At 54.9% G+C, this 27,176-nt stretch overlaps 1 protein-coding gene across 9 annotated transcripts in view; it reads right to left on the reverse strand.

Moving 5' to 3' along the window:
* Positions 1-1,699: 1,699 nt before the first annotated feature.
* Positions 1,700-27,176, reverse strand: part of MPRIP (myosin phosphatase Rho interacting protein) — an 83,085-nt gene continuing 57,608 nt past the window's right edge. For 4 of the 9 annotated variants that reach the window (XM_063343324.1, XM_063343322.1, XM_063343327.1 and 1 more), the window contains 13 exons: positions 26,921-27,030; positions 25,933-25,971; positions 21,946-22,531; positions 20,922-21,038; positions 13,968-17,837; positions 10,703-10,850; positions 9,988-10,105; positions 9,091-9,250; positions 8,830-8,949; positions 8,198-8,284; positions 7,376-7,538; positions 6,841-6,926; positions 1,700-2,859 (listed from right to left, as the gene is read on the reverse strand). In XM_063343324.1, the coding sequence (XP_063199394.1) occupies positions 2,788-2,859; positions 6,841-6,926; positions 7,376-7,538; positions 8,198-8,284; positions 8,830-8,949; positions 9,091-9,250; positions 9,988-10,105; positions 10,703-10,850; positions 13,968-17,837; positions 20,922-21,038; positions 21,946-22,531; positions 25,933-25,971; positions 26,921-27,030 (5,676 nt within the window). In that variant the 3' untranslated portion in view covers positions 1,700-2,787. Of the gene's footprint in view, positions 2,860-5,565; positions 5,632-6,840; positions 6,927-7,375; positions 7,539-8,197; positions 8,285-8,829; positions 8,950-9,090; positions 9,251-9,987; positions 10,106-10,702; positions 10,851-13,967; positions 17,838-20,921; positions 21,039-21,945; positions 22,532-25,932; positions 25,972-26,920; positions 27,031-27,176 lie in introns of all 9 variants that reach the window. The other 5 variants (XM_063343325.1, XM_063343326.1, XM_063343321.1 and 2 more) reach the window with 5 other exon arrangements.

The following is a 27,176-nucleotide window of genomic DNA, read 5'->3' on the forward strand; positions in this document are numbered from 1 at the left end:
GTCTCCTGACAATCAATCAGGTGTCTACAATATACAAAACACAGTGGATGGAGTCATCTCCCCACCCAAGTAATAGCCCAAAAGACTGCCCTTAACTGCTCATCGATGCCGCTAAGTACCATGTTCCAGCTGCTGTGAGCGCGGGGACCCCAACACGCATCCATCACCCAACTGTGAGGTTACACCAGAGCCCCAGACCTCTCACTTCAGTCACGTGCAAGATGCCGACAGGGAGAGAGAGAGAGAGAAACCCTGCACACGACTAGTGACAAAGGACCCTCTTCTTCCAGAAGTGGACTTCTAAGCACAACACGTGAGCACTTGACCTGGAAAAGGCTGAATTTGGGAAGTGCTACAACCAGGGAGAGCTGCATCTGGATCCCCTCAGCTGGAAGGGAAGCAGGACCCAATGCCACGGATATAAAAAGCCAGTGCTAAGCATTACCAGCATCCATGGGTTTATCAACAACAGCCTATCCTTTAGCTGGCCATGAGCTAGCTCAGCGTGGTGACAGAAGTTATTTCCACAGCCCCAGGATGGCGCTGAGGTGACCATTTCCACTTTGGGCCTCCCCAGTTTGGACTCCCGTCATGCAGGTGAGACGCTGATGGCGAGCAGCTTTGGGTGAACAGGCCACATTCCTTCGCGGTGGGGTGGGAGGAGGACTAGGGCAGCTGCTGACTGATGGGTGAAAGCAAACACAACGCAAGGAGCAGCACCGAGATTCCTGGGGGCGGCTGATGGTTGATCAGAGAGGTGGTCCAGGTGGTCCATGGCTGGGAAGGCTCCCGGGTCCGCCAATGCTCTACAGGAAGTGCTACGGTGAGCTCGGATTGGGGCGAGTGGCTGCACATCAAAACATCTTAGAGGGCACGTGCCTCCTGATGAGGGAAAAGCCTTTGCATCCAAGCGGCTGAACATCTTTCCTACCCTCCTCCTGTCTCCAGGGCTTCCGTGTACATCCAGACACACATTACAGAGCGTTGCAGTGGGAGAGCATCTCCATACGTCCTCTGCCTGCTGCGCGGTGCTGGCATCTTGGCTGGGGACAAGTGTGGCTCCTCCGGGCAGGACCGGACGCTGCCATGCGCTGCCACGAGTGCCCCAGGAGGTGTCAAGCCGAGAGCTCGGCCATGGCAAGGCCACACAAGTTGGACGAGAGCCTGATTCACGCCGCGGTTAGACGACGCCATCTCCCGACGAGGGTCCGGTGGCTGAAACAGAGACTTGCTGCTCCGAGGGGGACGGTGAGGGCAAGCTCTCCGGCCCCCACCGTGGCCCAGCCTGGCAGGACCGGGAATAGCCGTCACCAGCGAGAGTTTGCTCTGAGGGCTGCGCTTGTACCGCCCACGTAACAGACCCAAAAATCAGCCGTGAAAGCACACAGAGCTGCCTACTTCAGCCATGGGTTGGGAAGCCAGCGCGCTGAAGCGATCCAGGGCCATTGGTGAGGCAGGACCCAGAGTCTTTACCGGTGGCATCTTGAAATGCTGTCATCAGCCCGGGATGAAGCCACCGTGCCGGGGCAGCCCTGCTGCTGCAAAGGCTTCTTCTGGGAAGGCATCCTCCGCTGGGCTGGCCGTCTGCTGCAGCTCCCTCGCCTCGCTTTTAGTTTGTATCCGTCTATCGGCCTCACGGTGCTAAATTGTAGGCTTTAAATACACAAGCTATTAGGACTGAGAAGGTCTGAAGCACATACTGGTTTTGAGATTTTTATTTCACGAAAAGATTAAAGAATTAAAATAGGAGCTGCCCTGCTGACAAGAAGAGTTGAATTCAAGAAGCTGATAAAAAAGGAGCATTATATGCATTGAGCACTGTGCATTTTCAGTCAATAATGGCTCTACTTTCTACTCTACTTTCCTTTGACTAGGAAAAGGGAGTTTCACATGCGCACAGACCCTGGGATACACGGGACTCAATGAGAGGAAGGGAGTAACAGCAAAAAAAAAAAAAAAAAGAGAGTGCTGGGCTTGATCTAACAGAGGCAAGAAAGTGATCTTACAGCTCGGCCCCCGAAACACCGACTCCGGCCACCAGCGAGACGGGAGGCAAAGACACGCCGATGGGGCGGACTCGACGGTGCAGGTGAGTTATCTGCAGCTCCCTATCCATAACCACCCGGGCGGCCACCAAAGCTCGACGGGCTTCGGTATCGCCTACATTCAGGATACGGCACAGTCACGGGGCAGGAGAATCATTTCTTGCGTCCTTCTCCAGCGAGATGTCAGTGTTGTACCTCCGGGCTGCGTACGCCGGCACGGACTTGCGCTCCCCCAACAGCTTCCCCCTCCCCTTGTAGGTGCAATTAATGCAATCGAGATCAACGGTTAGATTAGGCTCCTGGCGTGCTCTGAGCACTGGGTCTCTTGACAGCAGTAAGAGCTAGGTATGGCCGATACCACCCAGGCCCTGCTTGCATACCAAAACGGTTGGTACGACAGAGCTAGCTTATTAACAGGCTACTGAGCCTTAATACTGACACTTAGTGTAATGGTTTACAGTAAAGGAAGGATTCTCCTACAAAGCGCCGAAGAGAGGGGAAAAAAACCCCACCCCGATCCCTTCCTCTCCCTCTCAGAGTCTCTGGAGCATCTCACAAGCAGGGAAAAGGTGCTGGGGAGGGGAGGGGGCGGCGGGGGGCACCCCCACCGCGGCGCCAGGTCCCGTCGGGGGCGTCAAGACGAACGACAGCAAGGACAGTCGTAAGGAACGAGAGACAAACGGTGCTGGTGCTGTGCTGCCTCAAGCTGGGAGGTGCGCGTGGTCAAGCGGAGCGGGGAGAACTAGTCTTTCTTCAAGTCCCTGGATTCAAAAAGCTTCAGGCGTTCTTGCACAGTCAGGCCTTCCTTCAGACTCTGGGAGAGACAAAAGACAGACAGCGTGGGACGCGGGCGGGCATCGGGCACAGGGAAGGGGTGCGATGCTCAGGCAAAGGAGACGTGGGCAGCGGGAGAATGGCCTCCTTGGCGGAGAGATTAGTGGGACATGCTAAGAGAAAACACACGGTTATGGAGGGCAGTTACTGGCGAATGGCGCCTAGAGAGAGGGTGAGATTGCAAACGAACCAGGCGACGTACCAGAAGCAAATGAGAGGCACACCGTGCTGCAAGCGGGATTAGCTCGACTCGGAAAATGACCCCCGGAGCCTGCGGTGCAGCCATGGCTTGGGGCAATTTCAGCGGAGCCCCGGCACTGCGGGAGCCCCCGGCAGGCCGGCTCGGATCGGCTGCGCTGCTGAGCAAGGACCTGCACGCCGGTCCTCCCCGCGCCACTGCAGCACCGACTGACCCTGCGTCTGCCTGGGATGGTCCCGGCGCCGGTCAACGCACAGGCTTTGCTCGAGCAGCCCCGGAGACTGCGGTTTTGGTGCCAGCAGTGACAATCCCACCCTTTCTCTAACCCCAGCCTGGGGGCTCTGCCAAGCCAAAGCTGGCTCTATCGCGCAGGGTTAGACAGAGGACTGGCTAAATGCTCGCATCAGGTCTAGCAGGATCTGATGGCTGATCCCATTCGGATGCAGCATCCAGATTTCAAGGCACGACACTCAGCTAGCCAACAGAAAAGCCCGCCCCGCTAGCCCTCGGCATTTGGATTTGTGAGTTCTCCTCTTGCCTACGTGTGGGGGACCCAAGGAAAGCAGCAACGCGAGGGGCAGAAACCCAGAAGCAAATTGCTTGCCCCCTGTAAGACAGCTTTAACCTGAAACCAGCCTGAGGAGCTGCCCAAGCCTAAAGCCAGCCTTCCCTCCTTCCTGCAGCCCCAAAACTGTGGCGTAAGGGCTTCGGGGGAGCAGAGCACCAGTGCGTTTCCCTGCTTGGTGCTGCTGAGGGGGCACGGGCTTCTCCCCAGCCGATGGCCACGGCTCTGCCGCTCCGTGCCGTAAAAGCTCCCGTTGCTGGGCCGCAGCTGCCGCGGGACAGGCAGCACCCCGCAGGCAACCCTGCCGATGCCTTGCGAGTTGCAAGGAATTCACTCTGCAGCTGGAACATTATTTACAGGCCTGTAAATAAAGCCCCTTCTACTAACGGGCAGCCATCTCTCCTTCTCCTCTTACTTCCCCGATCGTGGTTCTCCTCGTACTTCCCCGATTGTGGTGCCAGGGGACCGTACAATGGCGGCAGCAGCAGGTTAGATTTTGGGGCTGGGTTTTGTTTGACGTGTGTTTATCAAGGCAGGGCTCCATGATAAACTTGCCCCGAGGCCGTGCAGGTTCCCATGGTTACTGTATTTCTTTAAATGTTCCTCCTCCCCCAGGCCCACAAATACAGAACAGCTTTGGGACGCGGCACGGAAATGAAAGCACTAAAATGGATTGGTCTGAATTTACCAATGCCGCGTGCTTGCTTTTCAACGGGCAGCGGGGTCTCTGGGGATGCGAGTCTCTGAGCACCCGCTTCCTAAAGGAAGTTTACTTTGGGCCTCTTTAATAGGCAGCAGCCCGTGCATTCCAGTTTGTACTTCTGATTTCTCATCAGATGGAAGGAGACAACAGAAACCATTAGACTATTCTGCCTGATGGTACAAAGTCCAGGAAATTCACCCCTTAGGCAGTCACACAACCCATTTGAGTTGCTGTCGACGGGAGCCTGATGAAGGGGGACTAACGTAGGATGAAATCTGTGATAAAGGGATCCTCCATCCGACCTCCTGGGGCTCTCCAGCCACCCCTCTGCCACCATGCTGGGGACCTCCCCTCTTCTCTAACCTCCCTCTGCAGGTGCTCTAACCTCAGTCTTTACCACCGGCCAGTAAATTAACTATTGCTCCGGTTACTCGAGATATTTGGGTCATTAGGATCGGTCTGTTTCTCGTCAGCTCCCTCTTTTTGCTGGATGAGCTCGGAAGCCTCAGGCCAGCGTGTGGGATGCAGGCGCAGTGCCAAGGGATGGAGCAGCGGGGTAGACACCGGGGAGCTGGAAGAAGCCTGGGGAGCAGGAGGAGGAGGTTACTGGGCAAGGAGGACTCTTATGCTCAGGCACAGATCAACCTAAAGAAGCAGCAATTACAGGTAAAGGAAATATAGGGCAGCCGAGGACATCCCCTCTGCAGCTGAGACGGGGGGGCCACCATCTTACACGCTGCTGGCCTTTGTGGGAAATTTATAGGCATCACTGACCCACTCCTCCGCTGGGCTAACAGCAGAACGGCTATTTCTCCTACAAGACCTGGATGTTGCTAAAGTTTAGTCTGAGGCATGCAGAGTCAGTCAAGCATGCACACTCAGCGTCCCGCGCTCCCAACACAGCAAACAGGAAAACGTGCCCCACCGTGTCCAAATCCTCTCCGCGATGGTTAGCTGTGTTGGCGAGGGTGGGAGGAGCAGGAAGACGAGAAAGCCGTATTCCCCAGGGAAGAGCCAGAGAGACTGCATTTACTATGGATCTTGGGTACTCTGACTTCTCCCCTTCCCCCTCCCCCAGTGAAATAATTAGCCGTGAATGAACCAGTCAGTCATTAAGAGAAGAAAGGCTCTCGTTTGCCGTGGAGGTGTGAGCAGTGCATGCAAAAGTGGGCCGCTCCAGCGGGCAGCTGCGTCGCTTGGTGGGTGCCGGTTTGTTTACCTACGTGGCAGGGAACCTGGACTCGGGTTCATTTCAGTTATCCCATGAGACCTGCTCAATAACGGACTGTTGAAGGAAAAAGCAAAATAAAGAAAAAAAAAAAAAAACAACAAAACAAAACAAAACAAAAGAAGAAGCTCATAAATCCTGAATGCATCGGCGCTCGCGCAGCCCCAGCCCCCCAGCCCCGGCAGCGATGCGAGCCGGCAGCGCGCCCGGGCAGAGCCCATGCTTGCTCTCCTCCTTCCCCCACCGAGCAACGCGCAGGCGGGACCACGGGAGAAGTGGTCCCAGTTGAAATGGTGAGGGGAAACCCAACATCAGCGCTGGCCCAGCCGGTCTGGGCTGCCCCTGAAACGCGCAGAGGTGCTCTCTGTATTTACTCGGCGCAGCGCAGACACCCCAAGCCGATGACCTGCCGCTCGCAGGGCTCGGGTGGTGACTGTTTCCCCAGCATGGGCACCGAGCTAGAAGCCTTTGGGCTACCCGGCTTCTCGCTCTGCCCAAGGTCCCAACCACTTCAAACATCAGCATGAGACACCAGGTAGCCAGTGGTGAGAGGCAAAGCAGGTTTTGCCCATGCTGACCTTCCTTCCAACTGACCTATGTTTAACGATGGCTTCTCAGCGGCTTTATTTGCCCTTTTTATCCCTGTGGTCCCAAAGGAACGGCCAGCGTGGAACGTGATGTGACTCTGGCAGTCAGCGAGCCAAGCAGGAGAGCTTGGCACAGCATCACTGGGCTTTGGGACCAACAGCAAATACAGACCAGCCGGAGAAACACAGGGCCATCTGCACCGTGTTAACACACAAGCAAAGCGCGTGTTAAATATGCCCAGGACCAAGGCGGCGTTGATCCATATAAAGACCAAAAACCTTGCAGTGATGAACACCGTAAAACCTAGAATGACGTGCACGTTTCCACCTACTGACACCACCTAAATTTCAACTGAAAACAGGGAGCAAATACTGGGAGAATGGTCTCCTTTCTCCTCCTGCGAAAGACCAAAGAACGGGGTGAACTTTGTCCTTTTTTCAGCCGGGAGCAGCTTCGCACCTCGACCTCAGCAGTCAGGAGTGCGTCTGCCCTGCCTGGCTGCACAGCCAGCCGTTTCGCAGTCAAAAGCTCACTTTTCTCCCCAGTGCCATCCAGGCTGGCGCTAGTGACTGGGAAATTCATGGTTTTCTTCCCCTACCAATTTCTTCCCACCTGGGACCCCCACCGGAGAGTAACGCTGGGCATTTTAATCGCACGGGGAAGGAGATCTGAGCTCACCTTTGACCTGATATTCCTTAGTTGCCGGCTAACACTGGATCTGTCTTTCTTCAAGAAATCAGGGTTGCTTTTTGATTTCATAATATCTGGGGAGAAGCAAAAGAAGCAGCGTTAGCGTGGTTGCTCGTGGGCTTCCTGCAAGGAGCAGGGCTGGGTCCCTTCTGCCATCCCAGCCCGGGAAAGTGCGCCGAGGAGCCCGACTGAAGCTGCCGGAAGGGCAGAGGGGACTCTCGGGGGTCTCCGCTCCGCTGCGTCGCGTGGTTTTTCCCAATGCAAAATGCCCGGAGGCTTTCAAAGCCCACCCGCTTCCCATCCGTGGGGCTGGAAGGAGGAACTGCCCCGGGAGGGCAATTCAGGGCTGCCTGGTCCCTGCCATCCCCGGTGAGGTTGTCTGTAAGGAGCAGAGGTGGGAAGCGGCATCAAACGGCAAAAAAGCACCACTCCGACCCGTTACCGCACAAGGGCTTGTACGCCAGGAGGCACGTGTTAGCTCGGGGCACCCACGATTGCTTAAAGCTGCTGGAGGAGGACTGACCGTATCCCGATACAGTGGTGTTCACAGGGGATTTCTCTCCCTGAGCTTCTGTGGCTGCTTTCAGCTGCTCTTTCAACCTGCTGATATCGCAGTCTGCCTTGGCCTTCACGATGCTCAGCTCCGTGTAGATGTCTTTGTACTTGTCGCTGGCGTATTTCTTATCCTGGCAAAGGAACAAGAACAACCCAACGGAGTCAGACATACAGCTGGAGCCGAGGGGGCCGTGAAGGCACTGAAGGCTTGGCAAACGCCGACGGAAGAAGAGCCGGCGGCGGGGAGAAATGCTCGGTCGGGACAACGCACGCATTTCAGCAGTATGGGACTCGAGAGAGACAGGCAGAAAGCGGCGAGCCCAGCGGCGAGCACACAGCGCTGCCTGTGCATGCAGCCCCTTCCTGACAGGATTACTTGTTTGTGGGTTTTAATTTTAGCAAAGACACGGAATTCAAGCAGAATTCCCAGAAATGGCCTTGGCAAAGAGGCTGTCCGGAGCAAACCAGATCCGATGCTGGGAGGCTGGGCAGATCTCTGACACTGATTACTTTTGCCATTTCAAATCTGAATCTGATGTGACAGGAAATAAGGGAAAAACACCGAAGGGGATATTTTCCCACAAGCAGGGAGAAGGCGTGAGCCCTGAGCTGACACAGTCGTGGAGTGCTTTGCTGATGACACCAAAATGGGTATTCAATCCCATTCAGGGGAAAAATTAAATGTTGTTTCAAACGTGGGGACAAGTGAGCTGGAATCTAAGCGCGCACACACAGACAGGAGCAGACCACAGCCCGTAAGAGGATTTGCAGAAATGTCCCCGGGCATTACCCTCAGCGCCGTCTGCAGCTCGTCTTTGAGGGAGCTGATCTCCTGCTTCAGGTACTGGATTTCTGATTCTTTGACCCGCAGCAGGACCTGTGGGAACAAAAGCAGCGCGTGTTCGCACCCAAGTAGACACAGTGCCACCCCGAGATGCTCACCCACTGCGCCCGCTGACCGCTGAGCCAAGGCTGGAGGCTCAGCCCCACGCCGGCTCCACGCCAGCACCGCAAAGCTGCTGGTTCATACAAGAAAATTACTCCTGGGTCTCATGGGACTTCGACCCCTTGGTTTCATAAAATCACAGAATGGTTCGGGTTGGAAGGGACCTTAAAGATCATCCAGTTTCAACCCCCCTGCCCTGGGCAGGGACACCTCCCACTAGATTTTCTGTTAGTTCCCACTGCTTTGCGCGGACTGGATCCCAGGGGACAAGCAGGGGATGGAGAAGGAAGAGTGGGTGTCTGGCTCAACATGGTGAGAAGGGAAGATCAGGACTCCAAAAGCTCCTGGCCCCACTGCACCCCACGAGGCACATGCAGACCTGCTGCGTGGAGGGATGGATGGCTGTGGCATGCTCCCGGGGGGCCGCAGGCACGTTGTGCCCACCAGTGCCGCCCCTTTGGCACAGCAGAGCTCACCTCCAGCTCGTAGGCGTCCTTGCCCTGCGTGAGAGGCGATCCAGCAGCCTCTCCCCCGCCTTCCCCGGTCAGCAGGGTCCGCAATCGCGTGATCTCCGCAGCCAGGCGGTTATTCAGCTCCTGGGAAGAGGAGGACAGCCGTTGTGGAAAGGGCGGATCGCAGCCATGGCTCGGCGCAGAGCCCGCTGCCGCTGCCCGCCGGGCGGATCGCCCGTCACCCCCTGCCCACGCCCCCTGCCTGGGCACGGCGGGGACCCTCACCTGGTTGTGGGCGTTGAGCTCCTGGTTCTCCCGCTGGCACTGGCGGAGGGCCTGCCTCTCAGCCTCCAGCGCCTGCGCCAGGTGGGCGTTTTCCAAACACTTCTGCGAATACTGCTCCGAAAGGACCTCCAGCTCCCGCTGCACCGACTGCAGCTCCTCCCTGGGGAAACACACGCCGGGTAGTGCCCTCCCCGCACGCACCCCCCCGTGCCCACTCTTCCTCCAACACCCTGGGACAACCCAACAGGGATCTAAGCACTGCGGAGGGGGACTTGGGAAAGTCCTTTGGGTAAAATCTCAAGCCTAGAGCAAGCCAGGCCTTCCCTCTCCTGGCGTGGCGATGCTTGGGCACGGGGACAGCAGATCTTTCTCTAGGAAGTTAAATGGTAGGACTTCCTCAGGTTTCCAAAATTGAGCCGAGATCTATCAAGTTTGCTCTGGGGCCTCGGGACCCGGTGTATTTGCACACCTACACATCTTGGGTAGATGCATCAAGGTTAAGAAAGCTGCTTGGCCGTTCTGCTCGGCTCCCACCTGAGGATTGCCTTGCCATGAAAAGTTAAGTGTTTTTTCCTCGCCTGGTTAGATCTGGTTGAGCAACCCTCCCGCAGCAGCTGCGTGAAAAGCAGCACCGCGTGTGCACATCTGCTACTTCTGGTGACCATAAAGCAGCTGAATTTGGGTAGCGTGGGGACATTGACCTGGAGCCCAAAAGATTACAAAGCAACCAGGAGCCTCCCATGGGAGCAGCTGGGTCGGGACCAAGGGAAGAGGGTCCCTGCGATGACAGGTCTGCCCCTAACTCGTTGCCAAAATCAATGGGGAGAAAGGGGCCTCCCCACACACGTGATCTCCCTGCGAGACAAAGTGACAGACGGAGGATGATGATGGTCTTACAGGTATTGCCTTCGGAGGGCCTCGATGTCGGCATTGACGCTGCTGATCTGGGAGCGCTGGGACTTCTCCAGCTCTCGCTCCAGCTCCTCTCTGTGCGCGTTCTTCATGGCTTCGATGGCTGCGCGGGACATCACAGCGTTAGCACCCAGCACCGCTCCACCCAAGGACAGGTTTGTTTGTTTGTTGGTTTGTTTGTTTGTTTGTTAAAGGAACAAAACCCGAGTCATCCCAGCGAACCTCCCACTGCTTTGCGGCCCCTCCAGTCTGTGCCCCAGCAAAGGGGCTTTTGCAAATCCCACTTTTATTAGTCCAAATGATTATCCAATTCACATGTTGTTTCCAGGATTGTGGGACTCCTAATGCAGAGACCCTGGGCTCCAGCACTTTAAAACTCCCTGGGACGTTGAATTAATTCAGTGTGGAATCGGCAATAAATTAACCACAGGAATGACTACTGCCTTTCTGAGATGGAACAGAAAACGGATCAGACAATGTTACAGCCAAGGAGAGGGGTACCAAGCCTGGAGAAGGACCAGGAGATGGGCCCCCGGTCGAAACGTATGTCCCACCAGCCTCTCTCCATCTCCCTGTGATCCCCACCCAGCCCTCATCCCACCCCACGCTCTACTCCTCCACACGCTCGCAAACGCCATCCCTATGTCCCCATCAACATGGAGCTGCCCCATCACGGGGAACCTCTGGTGTGTCCCCATACCTGAAATGGTGGCAGCCGTTTCTTCTGCTAGCAGGCGGTCTTTCTCCTCCCGCAGCTTCTCCAGCTCCCGCTGGTGCTGCCGCTGCAGGTCCTCGATCTTCTTCTGGTGTGTCTCCTCCATGGCTGCAAAGCCCCTTTCACATGTTGCCTGCAAAAGGGACGAGGGGAAGGGGTTGGCTGGTGTCACAGCAGTGGTGAGCCCGCCAGAAACTGCACACCAGCAGGCTGGTTGGCACCCAGGTTCCATCATGGGGATCTTCTCCCTCCCCAACCATGGAGGAGCTGGCCGAGGACGGACCTTGCGAGGCCAGAGCTTGTCCTGTCAGCTTGAACCCTGACAGCTCTGGTGAAAGGGAAGGACAAGGTAGGTCTGGGTTCAGACCCGACTGGGGAATCGGAATTTAACATATGTTTACATGTTAAAAACAACAAAAAAAAGCCTGCTATGCTCCGTCTGCTCTCTTTTGCAATGCCTGATTTTATGCGGCCACCTCCAGGGTGGCAACCACATGACTTGTGACAGCAACAGGACCTTAATTCCCAACCGAGTATCGCTTCAAATGCTGCGCAGGCAATTATTTGCTAATTGAATTACTAGGACTGAACTTAGGCCAGGCCACGGGAGCAGCGCTCTGGGGATTCAGAAGTCACCAGCCGTGAGATCCTGAATTCCAGCCCGGTCCTGCCCCAGGCACAGACCCCGCTCCTGCCTCTGCAGCGAGACAAATGCAAAAACCCGTTGACAGTTCAGCCCGGCTGCCCCCGCCAAGCAATCGGGATCCTGGACAGACAGAGGGCTGCGGGACAGAAGCAGGACAGCAAAGCCACAGGCTGGCTCGAGCCACGAGCTGGGCAGGGGCACGCAGCGGGGATGCAGGGCACGAGCCCCGTCAGACATCTGGGGACAATCTGGGTGCCGAGCACCGCACCAGGCTTTTCTCCTTCTAATGTTACAGGCTGGCTTTATTTCCTGATTTCAATGGATTTCTTCTTGATTCACACTCCTGTTTTCCATGGGAAGCGAGAACTGTCACCTATTGGGACTCCATGGGAAATTTAAGGGGGACAAATCTACTCTCCCAGTGACAAGAGCGCTCATGACAGTCTAACACGCACTGACCTACGCTAACATACACGCTTCAGCATCACTTCGCTGTCTAATGCTCTGTAGCCCGTGCCACTGTCATTCCTGATTTTCAGCGCTGGTGCTTTTATTCCTCCCCTTTAAGTTTGAATAAGTTTGAATCCTGAGGCGTTCTTAATTTTCTCGGCTCTTTCTTTTTTTTTTTTTTTTTTTTTTTTTTTGTGTGTGTGTGTGAAATGTGTAACTCAGTGCCAGAACCTGCCTGGACTTGGCTGACTACGGAGAGGCACGAAGCAGCCTTGCAGGATTCGTCATTGCACCCCTACTGCTGGAGGAGAAGGCTGAATGCTCCTCCGTAGGTCTGGCTGTAGATCCCGTATCGAACGTACTGGAAACGCATTGCTATAAATCCAGGACACCCGGACACGTACAAGCCAGTACCTCACTGATGGCACATTCTCCATCAGCTTCAGAAGAGAAGAACTGAGCACATTTTAACCTGTAAATCAGACAGGTTTGCGATCGCCTGGTTAGCTTTCTAACCAAGGGTGGTTTCTATTTTGCTGTCTGTCCCTCTGCTTCCTACCGAGGTGCAGAGAGAAGCTGGTTCGCTCTGCTCTCCTCCTGGAGAGCCCAGAAGATGCTCTGGGCTCTGCCCAGAAGATGCCACTTGCCTTCCCGCCAGGCTAACCACAAATTTGGCAGACCAAAGCTGAAAACAGAGGCGGGAGGTCAGGTTCATTGCTTGCTGTTATTTTGCAGCCTCTGTTTTGGTGCTGGCCTTTTTGCTTCTTCCAAAAGAAGAACATCCCTCGGTACGAGTGACCCTGTTTGGTGCCTGGCTTGCAGGTCAAGGTGTTACCCTTGTGTCCCACTGACCTGAGCAGGAGGCTCAAGAAGGGTTTTTCCTTCCTAAGGATTAAGATGGAGAAGACAGCATTCAGTGAACACCACCGCTTCCCTCCCACCTCCGCTGGACACCTGATTCACCCCTGATGGGACGCAGCAGAACGACTGTTCAAGGCCAGGTTGGACGGGGCTTTGAGTAACCTGATCTAGAGGGAGGTGTCCCTGCCCATGGCCAGGGGTTGGAACTAGATGATCTTTAAGGTCTCTTCCAACCCAAACCATTCTAGGATTCCATACTGCTCTCCCCAGGCTAAACCCGGGTTTTGGCTAGAGTTGAGCCTTGCTTTACCCCCAGCCCAAATGTGTGCTGAAGATCTCGTGGCTGGAAGCAAGCTCGCCCACGTTTTTGCCGACTGTGAAGAATGACTGCTCCATGAAAGCCTCGCTGGCACAGCCTCTGCGTGCAGCCCACATCACTGCCCTTCCGGCTGCCCGTTCAACCCGGAAGCCTCCCTGGGTGCTGCCAAAAGTCCTCTACTGCCCTAAACCCACTGCCGAACTGGAAATGCTCTCCAATCAAAAGCAAAACACCAAATCCAAGAGGGTTTTCTTGATGCTGTACTATCTCAGGTTAGTTTTACAGCCAGTCCTGACTGGTGGAGCAATCTGACCGCGGGCGCTTCGCTGCCACTGGGTTTTTCTGCACCTAGCCGGGGTTTCCCGTAACTGTGCACTGTTTGTTCTGTATAGAATCGCTGGTGTCCAACACCAGGGTGGTTCTCCTTGCAGCCTGGGGCAGAGGAGCTTTGCTTTGCTACAGAACTTGGCATCTGTTTGCAGCTGCTTTCCCCGGGAACAGACATTTTGAGAGCACTGGGTTTCCATTTCATCTCACGTTTTTGAGGGCAGCAGAGACAGACTGGAGATTTGATCAGACTGGAAGAGACAGAGTTGAGGAATGCTTTTAAAGGGAAGTCACAAACAAAACTTACGCCTCAGGTATGAAGAGAAACACTACGGTCTTCGTATTGAAGGATAACGTGAAGTTATCAAGCTACTTTGAAACCCTCCCTCCCTCTACAGGCAGAGGCTGCCACCATTAATCGACCCTCCCACCGAGCCCAAGGCCTCAGCAATGCATTTAGAATACCCCAGCATGGAGAAAAGGGAAATGCCATGCTTTACAGAGGCCTTTCTAACACTCTGGGGCTTGCTTCTGCATTGCTGGCTCTTTTGGGGGACACCCTTGGTTCGGCAAGCCAACCCCAGGACCGAACGCACCCTCCTGTACACTCAGCGGTGGAAAGCGTAAAGCGTTAAACGTATCAACACCTTTAAGTTTTCAAAGTCTTTCTGGTATTTTTCCCTCAAGGTGGAAGCGTTCCCCTCCAGATGCTTGTTCTCCAGCTCATCCCTCATGACGTTCATCTGGGCCTCCAGCTCCTGGATACGCTCCCTCAGGCCGTGCATGGAGTCCGGGTCGCTGCCGGGGTCCTGCCCGGTGCCACCCGTCTCATCAGCCGCCCAGGCGTCCCCACCACCCGGGCCTGCCGCGGGGGACGCCTCCGGGTGCTGCCGCTGGTATTCGTCCAGGGTCTCCTGCAGGCGCTGCAGGTTCTGGCTGTAGTGCTCCTGCAACGCCTGCAGCTCCTCGCCGTGGATGACCTGCAGCTCCTTGATCTTGGCCTGGAACTTGTCCTCCAGCATTTGCATCTGCTCCAGGTGATACCGCTCCATGTTCTGCTTGTCACGGACGATGGCATCCAGCTGGTTGAGACCCTCTGTCCTCTCGGCCTTCAGAGCATCCTCGGTCCTGTTTAGTTGCTCTATCACATTTCGAATCTCCTCCTCATACCGTCCCTGCAATTCACTCAAGCTCTTGCTGTGTTTATGCTCCTCTTCCTCCAAAAGCCTTCGCTGACTGTCAAGCTGGGACACCTTTGCTTTGAGATCAGCGTTCTCCCGTTCAAGCATGGCGATCACCTCGCCGTACTCACCCTGCTGCTTTCTAAGCAAGTCTTCGTACTCGTCCCGAAGGAGAGAGACCGTCTTCACGCGCTCTTGGCAGAGCGCGTCCATGCTCTGCAAGGACTCCTTGTAGGACTTCAGCTCTCTCTCATACTCCAGTCGGACTTTGCAAGCGGCGTAACAAACCTGAGCCTGAACAATTGCGTCTTGGACTAACAAAGAGGAATACCGTTCAAGGTCTCCCATGCACGAATGATATGAAAGACTCTGAGATATCTTCAGGAGCTTCTGACAGTCTCTCATTGCCTCCTCAGGAGGCAGAGAGAGTAAGGCAACAGATATTTCTCTCAGAACATTTGATTTGTCCTTTAGTTGTTGGGCAAGATCTTCCTGAATGGAAACAAGAGCTTCACTACTACGGTCCGGCAGGCTGCCAATCTCCTCCGCCTTGGCTAATTCCTGACACGGCACCATTTGCAGGTGGCTCCCGTCCCAGGAGACTTGGGTTCTTTCTGAAGCATCTTTTTGAATTTCAAGTGCTTCAGAAATCTGGTGCATAACTCTGTCAAAATCAGGAGTCCTGTACGCTTTGATGATCTCCTCCAACATGCATTTATGCTGCTGGAGAGCTGTTTTGGTATTATGGAGGTCTTCTTCGATTTTTTTTAATCTCTGATGAAAAGATTCTCTCATTTTCTGTGCGACAAACCCAAGTTCTGCCTTGATCAATGTAGCATCTGCTACAGCACTGAGAAAACATGAAGAAAAGCCCAAACCTGTTGTTTCTGTTTTGCCCTCGGCTTCTCCTTCTCTGGTGCTCAAGTGCACTCTCAGCTCCTCCACCTGGCTCCAGAACTCCCCTTCCAGCAGCAGCTTCTTAGATAGGACACTGGCCAAGTCGACTGCTGTATGAGAAACATTTGCCGGCTCCAACAAAACCACCTCAGCCGTTCCCTGGATCTCTCTCAGAAGCTGCGATATCTCAGAGCTTGCATTTTTCAAAGACTCTGCTATTTGGTTGATGAGAGAGGCCTCAAATGCCACTCTCTCAGAAAGCCATCTCAACTGGCCGGCGTCAAACATTTCCGCTCGCTGCTCCTTGGAGACGTGCTCCTCTTCTCCTAAAAAACCTCCTTCTGGAGCGGGGCTTTCTGCGATAAGGCTTTCACTCTGCTGATACTCCGAGGGGACTGGCGCCCCTCTCAAGGCTTGGATTGCATTCGATAAGGTTGTTTCCATGCTGGAGAGAGTAACAAGGAACAAATCACCCTCTTTTTCCTTGTCTGACTTGGGCAAAGATCTTAGCTGCTCCCGGCACTTCTCTAAGCAAGTCAGCGCTTGATCATTTTTCATTTGGAAACCTCCCAGCTCACTAACGTGATTTTCTATGAGCTTGAACTTTTCCTGCCTCTCACTCTCCAGCTGCGAGATCAAAGCACTGACTTGGGATAAGCTGGTCTGAAGTTGTTCCCGCAGCTGAGACTCCGTGCTGGCCCACTGATGGTGGAGGGCGATGAGCGTCTCCTGATTATGGCCGTGCTGGCTTTCAAGCTTCATCGTTACGTCTTTGAGTTTTTCCTCTGTAATGTAAAGTTTGGTTTCCAGGGAATGGATGATTGAGAGATAGGTCTCAGAGTCGCTCGTCCCTGATGATGGGTAACCAAGAGCTGGCTCTGATGACATGCTTTCTTCAGACAGCGATCTGTCTTGGCTCGTGTCTGAAGAGGTGCTGCTCGTCCAGTTTTTCTCTGATCCGTCTGGATGAATGTATTTTTGGCACTGGATGCTCGAGAAACGGATTCTTTGCCTCTTGGCCCCCATGATCCCTACATCAGGCTTTGCTAAGGCTTTCTGAACTAACTCTTGGTCCTGGAGCTCCACAGCTTTGGACGGGGAGCCGAATTCCTCTGCCTGCCTCTGGCTGGTCTCAAGAACCTCCTCCTCCTCCTCCTCCTTCAGTGCATAAGTCAGAGCTGGGAGGACATCCTGAGTTTGCAGAGGCTGCCCCAGTTGGGACGGATGACTTTCATCAGCCTCGAGATTAGGGCCAAGGTCTTCCACCTCCTCAGCACATGGACCTGTGCCTACACTAGCTAATTTCTTTAAAGCCTCCTCCTTGGCCTTTAGCTTTACTTTAGTCTCCTCTAAACTGCTATCTAAAGCAACCATTTTAACCAAAGCCTCACTGAGATCTTGATCTTTCTTCTCCACAATTCTCAAGTGCATTTCCTTAACGTGCCTCAGCTCTTCTTCTTTTTCTTTCAGCACCTTCTGCACACCCTGGAACTGATCTGACACCTCCTCAAACGATTGTTCCAGATTGTGGTAGTTGGTCTCTTCCATTTTCAGCTTTGCTTGCAGCTTTGCAACTTCGTTATCCGACTCGGCAACCTGATTCATGAGCTCGTGGAACCGACATTTGATCTGATCTCTTTCTCTTTCGAGCTCCTTGATGTGCTCTGCGAGTTTCTGGATGCTGGCCTCCTTCATCACCAGCTGCTCCTCCAGCTGGTGGACAAGCTCGCTGCCTTCGAACTTTGCACTCAGCTTCTCCTTCTGCAGAATCTCCATTTGCTGCTCGTTATTTTGCAGCTGGTTCTCGTACTCATTTGCCTTATCCTCCACCTCCTTCAGACTCCGTATTAAAACCTGCTTTTCCCTCTCGCAGCTCTCCAGCAGAGCCTCGTAATTCTTCTGCAGCTTCTCCTCCATGAGGACCCGCGCTTGCTCGCTAGCATTCAGCTGCCTGCTCAGGTCCGCGATCCTGTCTTGGAGCCGCTGCACCTCCTTCTGATGATCCCTCTGCAAAGCCTGCTGCATCTCCAGGTCCCGCAGCTCCTGGGTCTTCTCCAGCAGCAGAGCCTCCGCGTTCTTCAGCTTCTGCTCGCTGGCCTTCAGCTGGGAGCTGAGCGCGGCCTCGCCGTGCTGCCACTCCTCCAGCTGCTCTTTGGCTTTCTCTTTTTCGCTCCTCAGGTCGCTCTTGAGCTTGGCCAGGGTCTGCTCCTTGATGGAGAGCTCGGCCGCCGCGTTACTGAGCCTCGCCTGCAGGCTCTGAATCTCGGCTTCGTGGTGCCGGATCACGTCCTTGGCCTCGGCGTAGCTGCGCTTCAGCGACTGAATCTGCTGATTGATCAGCTCTTGACGCTGGCATTGGGCTTCCAGCTCGCTTTGGAGGTCTTGGTTGACTTTGTGGAGCCTCTGCCAGGCACCTGATGGCGAGGCGGCCACCTCGGTCTTAAAAAAATTGATTAAATACTAGATTAGTAACACTCTTGGCTCTCCCTTCTGAGTGTCACACCTCTGGCCAGGCAGGCCATGGAAAAGCTCCTCACAGCGATTTGGCTGCTACCCACATGCTCCAATTGGGATGATTTGTTCTTGGCACAATTTTTTTGTTTGTTTTAACCAACTTTTTTTTTGTTTGTTTGTTTGAATGAGCGGCAACTGCTTTCCAGTAACAGAAAACACGGACCACAACATCAAAACAGCTGTACAGTAACAGGCTAAAAGGAAAAAAAAACAACAAAAAAACAAAAAAACCACCAACCAAAATCAAATAGAACCAAAAAAACAATGAAAAAGAAACACCAGCAGTAAAACGGAGACGGACAGACAAGAGAAAAACGGGAAGGGTGCGAAGGAGGAGGGGATGGGAACAGGTGGAGAAGAAAGGAACCGCTTTTTTTAGCGTGTCTGTTCTTTTTTTTTGTTTTGTGAAACAAAAAGTGCACAGTTCAGGTAACACAGTCCTACCGACCAAAAGCAACAACGGAAAGTGAGGTGACAGCAAATGACATCACATCCCACCCAAACGCAGGGAGACAGGACAGCCGGCGTGGCGATGTCATTTCTGCGGCTGCCAGACAGGACTTAGTGGCTGCTCATTGCGTTAAAGAGATGTTGTTATGCTAAAGTTTAAGACTAGGGAGGATCTAATTTCTCTACCTGCAAAAACAAAAAACAAAACAAAAAAAAAAAAAACCAAAACCAAAAAAAAAAACCAACAAAGGACAAAATAAAAAGCCCGACAAGTGAAGGGAGGGAAAAGGCGTGATGAGAACGTAAAATGAAGGAAACCAACCTTTGTGAGATTCAAACCAAAGCAATGTAGCATGCAAAGAGAAAACTCACAGAGAGAGTCATGCAAAAGGCGACAGATATTATGTATCTTTAAAAAAAATACACAGACAGGAAGAGGCGAGAGAAGCACAGCGTTAAGCCTAGGAATTTGGCCTGCCTTGCTGTACTCTGGTTGCTGATAAGGAAAGCCCACAGATGTGACACTCAGTTATGTTAAGTTAAATTTCATGCTTTACACCAAAAATAAACATGCAAGAATATCCGCCCGGGACAGGTTAGTACGTGACCCCTCCCCTCCCGCCGTGACCAGAGCCGGGGGACATCTCCAGTCGGATCGCGAGGAGCAGGAGCCCCCGACGTTTCTCCCAGTAGGGTTCAAAGTTGGGGTGCCCCCGTCCCGAGGAAGCTCAGAGCGAGAGAAGGGGTTACACGAGGCCGGAGAGCCTTCGGTGCGCGGCACATGCAGGGGGGTGGGTATCTCAGCGGCTGCCTTGCGAAACGTGCAGCGTCTTTTATGTCGGGGCAGCGCTTGGGGGTCTGTATGGGGCTGGTCACGCTGCCAAGGAGGGGGGGATTGGTGCCCCCCAGGCAGCTCAGGAGGGACGGGGCTGGCAGCAGTCAGGCTCCTCCATCATCTCTCTCTATAGACAACATAGGAACCTCTCCAAAATTAGGCATGATAGAAGTGGGGGGCACATGAAATTCAGAGGGTCCATCCAAATACGTGTGCCCAGTCCGGGGCTGCAGACCCCCCCCAGCGATTCCATTCCTTCCACCTCAGCAGGGTTTGGTGGGGTTACTCTCTTCTGTACCAGGACTTTAATCCCTCTGCTCCCGGGGAACCATCAGGGAAATCCCCAGAACAATTAGACTGGAGCAAGGAAAAGTCTCCAACCCTTCCGAAAACCCTCTCCAACTTCCAGGTCAAAGTTTGTGTCTTTTCTCACTACAGCGATGATTTCCTCAGCCCTTCTGCAGACTTCTCCTCTTGCCCCCGCTCCTCCTATCGAGGCGCTGTGGCCAACTTCAACACGGCCAATCTGACAGTGGATACAGCATCCAGCTTTTAGCCACGTTCCCTGATTTTTCCAGGCTCCAGGCAAAGGGATGCCTTTGCCCCAGGGAAGTGGGCGTTAGTTACTCTTCCAACACTGCCAAGTGAAAACAGAACTCCTCCGAGCAAGCACTGTCAGCTCGGGGACTCCAGAAATAAATGCATGAATAACTCCTCCGAGGAGATCAATGAATAACTCCTCCGAGATCACCGGCAAGGAAGGCCAGGTGCCCCCCCTGCCTGGGCTGGCCCCACTGCCTGTGCAACCTCCGCCGTGAGAAATAAGGACGCGAGGTTCAGCGTCGACACCGGGTTTGCTGCCACGTGAGCGCAGCGTGCAGCCGCGCACGGCCACTTCGATCCACAGCCAGTTTGGCCGAGCAGATTTGAGCAGGTTCAAACCGCTGCCCCTGCACAAAACAGGACTGCAGACCCACGAGAGCAGCCAGCAGCTGCTCATGGCTCCTCTGGGCACGGAAGCTCCCAGAGGAAGGGCTGGAAAAAGCCCGCTTTGTTTGGAGGAGGGGAGGAAAGGCTTCCTAAGAGACTCTCCCGTCTCTTTTGCCAGAACCTTCAAAACACACTCCTAGGCTTTGCTGAGGAAAGGCATCTCATAACGCACAAAACCACCGAAGTGATCCAAGACAATAGGTTGTCCCGGTGCAAATCCCTCCCTGGCTGCGGGGAATGGGCCTGAGAGACGCCCCTGCGTGTACTGTGTTTGCCCGTGTAACCACCACACAAACTCCTCATCCAGGCACAACTGCTGGGCTACAAGATGCCTAGAAAGTTCTGTGTGCACCCCACTGCCTGAGGGGAACGTCTGGGGCACAGAAATGGTGAAACAGCAGTTGCATAGGCAAACACAGTGTGGGATGGATCAGAGGTGGACTTTGCTGAGGTCCCATCTGTCTATCAAGGCTGTGTTTTGTTTTGCCTCCAAAGCAGGCAATGCTATCTTCTGTCTACTGCATCCCAGATGAGAGGTTTCGTTGAGCAGATGATCCTGGTAAGGCTACAGAATTAGCAACATTTGCAAAAAGGCCAAATCTCTTGGAGCCCACTCTGTGGTGCACATCTCCGTGTCCACCAGGATGCCCCCATGAACACCCTGGACTGAAGCCCACCAGGGTCCCCCTCGGGCGCAGAGAAGATGGATTCCTCTCTCCTCCCCGCTCTCCTACCTGCAACACGTAGCCCTCCCGGGCACTCTGCTCCCGGCCCAGTGCCACTTTCAGCTGGTCCTGCAGGTGCCGGTTCTGCTCCAGGAGCTCCAGGGCCTCCTTCTGCTTCTGCTCCAGCTGGAGGGACACGAACAGAGACAGCGTCCAGTGAGTGGGCAGGGGGTCGGCCATAAGGGGCTCAGAGGGGACGCGGAGCAGAGTGAATGGGCTTTTGATGGCACGGCTGCTTTGCTCTGCTCTGGATTTCATTTTGCTGGGCAAAATCCCTCCCCCTGAAAGAACTAAGTTCCGCATTAGTTTAATTCGTAAAGCTCACTGCAGCAAAGGACGAGCGGCACCAGCTCGTGCCAGGCACGACCCAGGCAAATCCCAGCCCGGTTCAGAGCAGCGATACTCCTGGTTACTCCACGCCTGCACCCCTTTCATTCCTGCTAATACACCTTAATCCCAACTAAGAACACCCTTTGTTATCCCAGGCGTGGGCCTCTTCCAAGTGAGCCGAGTCTCCTCCTTTCTTTTCCGAAAATTGTAACACTGATGTAGGCTCCACAAAAAGGGAACCTTTGCGGCGCGTGCTGTCACTCAAGCCAGTGAATAGTTTTTGCAGACATAACTGCAGACACAAATCTCTGCCGCTGCAGAGGCGCACCAGGCTATGAGCTTGAATTGAGAGTCTGGTTGAGAGAGATCAGTTGCACCCATCTCCTCAGAGGCAGGCCGGCTAACAACCACCAGAAGTGGTGGCTGCCATGGGCTGGGAGAGGGCAACGAAGTACCACCCTTGCAAGAACAGCCCTTTCTGCAGCCGTGGGAATGCGAAAGCTGCCGGCAGAGCTGTACGGGAACAGACACGGATCTGCGCCCTGTCACCTCCCCAGGGGACCCTACAGCATCCCCACTCATTGCTATTACAAAACAGGAATAAATGCAGCTTTTTAAAGCCTTGCTCAGGCTTCCTACAGTACCTGCAGTGGCCTAAGGGCCATTTCGGCAGGCAGCCTGCACCCCACGCACCCCACTTTACCTCCTTCTCCAGCAGCGTGGTCAAGTGCTGCTTCGTCAGCCCCTCGTCCCGGTCCTCGGGGTGAGCAAGGTGCAGGGGTGCGATGGGGATCTGCTTCTCCTCCCGCAACGGGGTGGTCTCCACCTGGTGCCAGCGCTGCTCGATCTCCACGTGCACGTTCTGCGGTTTGATGTCCGCCGGGACGGGCAGGATCCGGTCCACCTCCATCCTTAATGCTTCTTCCGACCCTGCCCCGTCCACAGCATCGATCATCTCAAAGCGCTTGCGACGCTCCTCCCGTCGCCGGGCCCGCTCCCGCTCCAGCTCTCCCGGGTCGGCATCGGTGGCACCGGCGTCCCTGGGGAAGGCGGCAGAGCCACTCTTGGAGGAGTCTGCAGCGTTTGCACGCTCCTGCGCCAGGGCCTGCTGGATGGGGCGAAATTCAGCCCAGTCAAAGGTCTTGGACCGTCCTTCTCGCCGGCGCTCCCGGGCACGGCTCCGCTTCTGCTCGGGGTCCAGCTCAGCTTGCTCCGCATCCGGCTTCTCGCTCGGCTTTGGACCAGTTTCGAAGGAAGAGCTTGTTTTGCTTTTCTCTTCCGGCAGGGAGCTGTGAGGACAGAGAGAGGGTGAAGCAAAGCGTCAGTGGCTGCTCGAGATGGCCAGGTGCTCCCACGCATGCCTCAAAGAGCCGGGTGGAAAGGGGCTGCTGGAAGCCCAAGCCAATGCCATGTGGGTGCCCCCCCCTGCCCCTCCGTCTCCTGTCACCTCTCGGGCACAGGAGCCGCCGCTGCCCTTCCCCGGGGTCGCGCTGGTGTGCAAAGCCTTGGTGCAAGCGGCCCCAGCTGCTCCTGGGCACCCCCCGGGCCCCGGAGAGCGGCCGATCCCGACCTCGCTCCTCCTTGGCAGCCGCCGTGGGGCCGGCAACCACAACCCAGCAGCAGCCCACGGCGGAGGCAGCGACCCTCAACTGTCCTGCCGGGTGGAGAAGAGCCTTTGAAAGCTCCTGCGGTGCCCGCAGGCCGGCTCTCCGCCCGCCTCCCCGGCTGCAGGGCTCCATGCACACACGCCGGTCCACGCGGCCATAGTCACGTGCTCGCGGGGAGGATGCCACCAGTCCCACCAAAGTCAGTCTGGCTTCAGAGCTGCCGGGCGGAGAAGCACAGAGCAGCTCCCAGAGGTCTTGGGTAAGAGGGGGAAGGTTTTCCTCGTGCTTGGCGAAGTCGGGGTATTAACGGGTCGAAAACTTCTCCGTGCCACTATCTGCACTGAAGGCGCAGACCTCCCCCGGGGAGAGCAGCCTTGCGGGCGGCACGGGCAGCCGCCCCGGCGCGGGGGCTGCACGCCGTACGAGCAGTTGTTGGGGCAGCGAGGAGAGCAAGAGTTATTCAACAGACCACGGCAGTCACTGAAAATGTCAGTTTCTCAAGCAAGGAACGATTTTTAGGGCTGAGTTAGAGGGTGGTGGGTTGAGAGGGGAGACATACTCGTCAAGCAGGGTAAGTTAATAGGGGAAGGCAATACCGTTTCCAACCTACTAATCCATAAGGAAGTATTAGCTTATTAAACGTAGACATGCCAGCCTTGAAACATGCAGATCAAAACTAAAAAAGAAAATAGCAGTATGCTAAGTCGGCAGAGGAAGCCGTGCCCAGGGACTGGCAGGCATTTGCTGAACCCTCTTTGCTACCAGAAGCCCCCGAGATGCCTCCCGAGGCGCAGCCCGGCTGCTCAGCCTGGCTCCTGCCTCCCCCCCTTCCAGTACAACCACAGCATCCCCCCGGGCTCCGGGCTCCAGCGCAGCCTCCGCAAGCTTTCTAGAAAGGCGCAGTGGGAAGAGCTGGAAAGCAGCTCCCCGAGCTCCTCGCTGCAGGCAAATCACGGCTAACGGGGGCCCACGGACAACATGCACCCAGAGTGCCGGGAGCGGGAGGGAGCAGCAGCAGCACGGCTTCTCCTCCCGCCTTGGTAACACACCCCAGCTCCCACAGCCAACAACCTCATGGATGTGCGTGTGCCCAAAACACAGAATGGAGCAGAAGAAATGACTCCGCATGGGTCCAGGGCTAGTATCTTCCGATGCACTTTCATCCACGATCAAACCACAGGCTCGGTAGAGCTGGGTTTCAAGAAACTCTGGCAGTTACAGGCTAAAACCAGCTCGGAGATAATTCCTTCTTCAGCTCTGTCACTTGCAGCTAATAAAATAAACCCAAAAGGCACCACGATGAAACCTCCTCGCTCCTCAACCGCTAAGAAGATACTGCGTGACTCCAAAGCCAGGCGCTCAATCTGGAGTCAGTTAGCGATTACAGCTGCGTTTTAAATAAGTAAAGCGCAGATGAGATGGAGTCTTAAAATGGAGAAGAGTGCGAGGTGAAAAAGGGGGTCCTGGGGGCCCTCGGATGTTGTTAGGAGACAGAAATGATGCTGCTCTAAATACCACGTGGAAGAATCTCGGCATTTGTAGAGGTGATATCTCTTGCGAGCTCATTTCTCTTCTGCTGCTTTCCAAAGGGCATGGGATATGTGTCAGGGAGCAGCGGGACGGCCGCTGGGAACCGAGTTAAGAGACTCAGAAGACCGACCTGAAGTTTCTCATTTAATCTCCCGCAAGTGCCCCATGGCTATTAATTCCGCTCAAGCATTTCGCATCTCCTCCATCCCAGACAAATTAATTCACACCACATAGGAGGGGGAGTCTTTGCCTCACAGTGGTATTTATAGGTCAAAACAAAAAATTTTTTTAAAAATACGGGTGGCTGTGGGAACGGTGCAAGCTGCGGGCTGAGCACGCTGCGGCAGCGTGCGAGAAGCACACGAAGGCTGCGGGGAACTGGGGGGGCACTGGGGAACTCGGCCTCACCGGGGCTGCGAGCTGAACAAGGACCCAGTGCTGAAGCGGCCACCTTCTTTATCTGCACGGTCATCGTTAGCAGCGTAATTAGTGCCTCTGCAGATTGCAGGGCACTGCTGAGGGCAGGGAGCGGTGCAGCACCTGACACACGCAGCAATATAAACAGTAATTAGGACTTGAGTAACCCAGAAAACGGGTGTTTGGCTCAGTGGAGACATGGCAGCGGGTTAACGAGACCCAGGGGAGGGCTGCAGGAGCGTGCGGAGTCGGACTAGCCCCAGGGACGGGGCAAACACCGCTGCCCTCCTGGCACAGCCAAGCATCCAGGCTAATGTCCCTCCAACGCCCCGGTCACGCTGTGCAGATGTTTGCCACCTCTGCCTTCGGCAGTCTGTCCTTTGGCTTTCCAGCAGCCGCATCCACAAGCCGCTCCCCGGGTGCGGATGTTAACGCCGTGCCCGAAGCCAGGCGGGACGGGCTGGGACACCCCGTGCAGCCACGCACCACGGCAAAGGGCTTGCGAGCAGGCAGCGGGCGAACACAGCCCCGCTTCACGGGCGGCACAGCCCTTCGGCCAACTTCTCAGCAAGGTGACTAACCCACGCCAGAGCCTACCCCAGCCGACACCAGCTCGGTGGAAAATGACAGAAGTGCACCTATAATTCCCTTTTCCCCAGCTCAAGGTTGAGATTCCCCGTCTATTTATGCAGCGTAACAAGTTACTGCCCAACCGGTACCTGCGCTTGGACCCTCTCACCGGGGTAAGCCGAGTCAAACGACTTCACGTGGGCTCAGAATAGATGCAGAGCACAGAACGACCGTGCTGCAGTAACCTGTTAGGCTATAAATATCTCTGGCTCTTTAAAGGCTGAGAGGTCTCCTCAAATTTCCTTGGTCTTCATCTTCATATCTAGTCACATCGGAAGATACCAGTGTGGGGAAACCAAGTGTCAAGACCAGGTTGCTTCTTCCCTTCTCTCTGGCTTTTATTTAAAGAAAAAAAAAAAGGGGGGAGGAAAAAAAAGAAAAGAAAGAAAAATAAATGGAAACTGCAGGACTTCCCATCCGAGGTGCAGAAAAGGAGGAGCATGCAGTGAATCACGAGATATACAAACCACAAAACGTTAATACAGGAGAGAACACAGTTTTCCAACCTGGGCTTCAGCACGGATAGTTTCAAAGAGAAGTTTTTCCTGGGATTGCATGGAAATCAAACATACACAGGAGTGAGGAGAGAGGTGGCTTCCCCGAGACCCCCGCGAGATCCACCAGAGCTCGGGCAGGGCTGGGAAACGGTGGCCGAGTGCCAAGCGGGATGGGGAAGGAGAGGCTGGAGCATCTCCAGGTCAACAGCACCCGGTGGTAAGAGCCATTCCATCAATGTGAGGACAAACCTGGCAAAAACCTGCTTGCTGCAGCTACAGTAAGGACAGGAGACGGAGTTAATGGTGCGGCCGTGTCCACGAAGCCTGTAAGAGGTGGCCCGTAGGAGTGTGGCTGGCGCCGTTAGCTGTGAGGAGGTCAAACACCCTTTACCCGCAGCCACAAGCGCTCACAGAAGGTACTCTGTGAAGCGGGGGGGTCCCTTCCTCTGGCACTGATGGCAGGAGGAGACGCGAGCGTCACTAATGCGTAAGGGGAATGAGCTGCGGCAGCTATCTGGAAGATCAGAAGAGGAGGGAAGACTATTTGCTGGCTGGAGTTTAAAATATATCAGAGCCAAACAGCTTCTAAATTGAACCCTGGGCTCGTGCTGCCGTGACCCACGGCGGGGACGGGCAGCTCGTGCTGAACAGTAGCCAGAGGAAAGGGGGAACCCAGCACAACTGAATCCAAGTGGTTTCACAATACCTGGTGGGAATCCAGAGGAGCCTTGATATAGGAACAGTATTTCATATTCCTATGCACAAATTAAAGCCACATTTTTCAACCCTCTTTGAAATCTGCGCGCGTAAGAGTAACTCAGCCTATCAGCATCCCCACAAAGCGTATCCAAATTAAGCCCAGAGAGAGTGATGTGAGAAAGAGCCGCGGCTTCCAGGAGCGGACAGGCTCAGAAAGAGGAAAGAAAGGGCATAAAGGAAGAGTTACTCCAGCACAGCAAACCAGACACTGCAGGGGCTGCCAAACTCCCCCCTTTACCTTGTTACATCGGGAGCCGTGGTGGGGCGAACGTGCTTCATGATGGTCTGGATCCAGTTGCGGCGAATGCCCGACGTCATGGCGGAGAGGGTGAATTCCCCTTCCTTTGTCTAGGGAGAGAGGAGGAACTGGCTCAAAGCAGCTGATTGCACCCACCAGCACCTTCCCACACCCCCCAATACCACCCAGCACCCAGCCCCAGGCACTGCTCGCCGGCCACGCGGAGGTCGCACCCAGCCCCTCCATCTCCCAACAG

The sequence above is a fragment of the Chroicocephalus ridibundus genome, chromosome 8, assembly GCF_963924245.1.
Source record: "Chroicocephalus ridibundus chromosome 8, bChrRid1.1, whole genome shotgun sequence".
Lineage (NCBI taxonomy): Eukaryota > Metazoa > Chordata > Aves > Charadriiformes > Laridae > Chroicocephalus > Chroicocephalus ridibundus.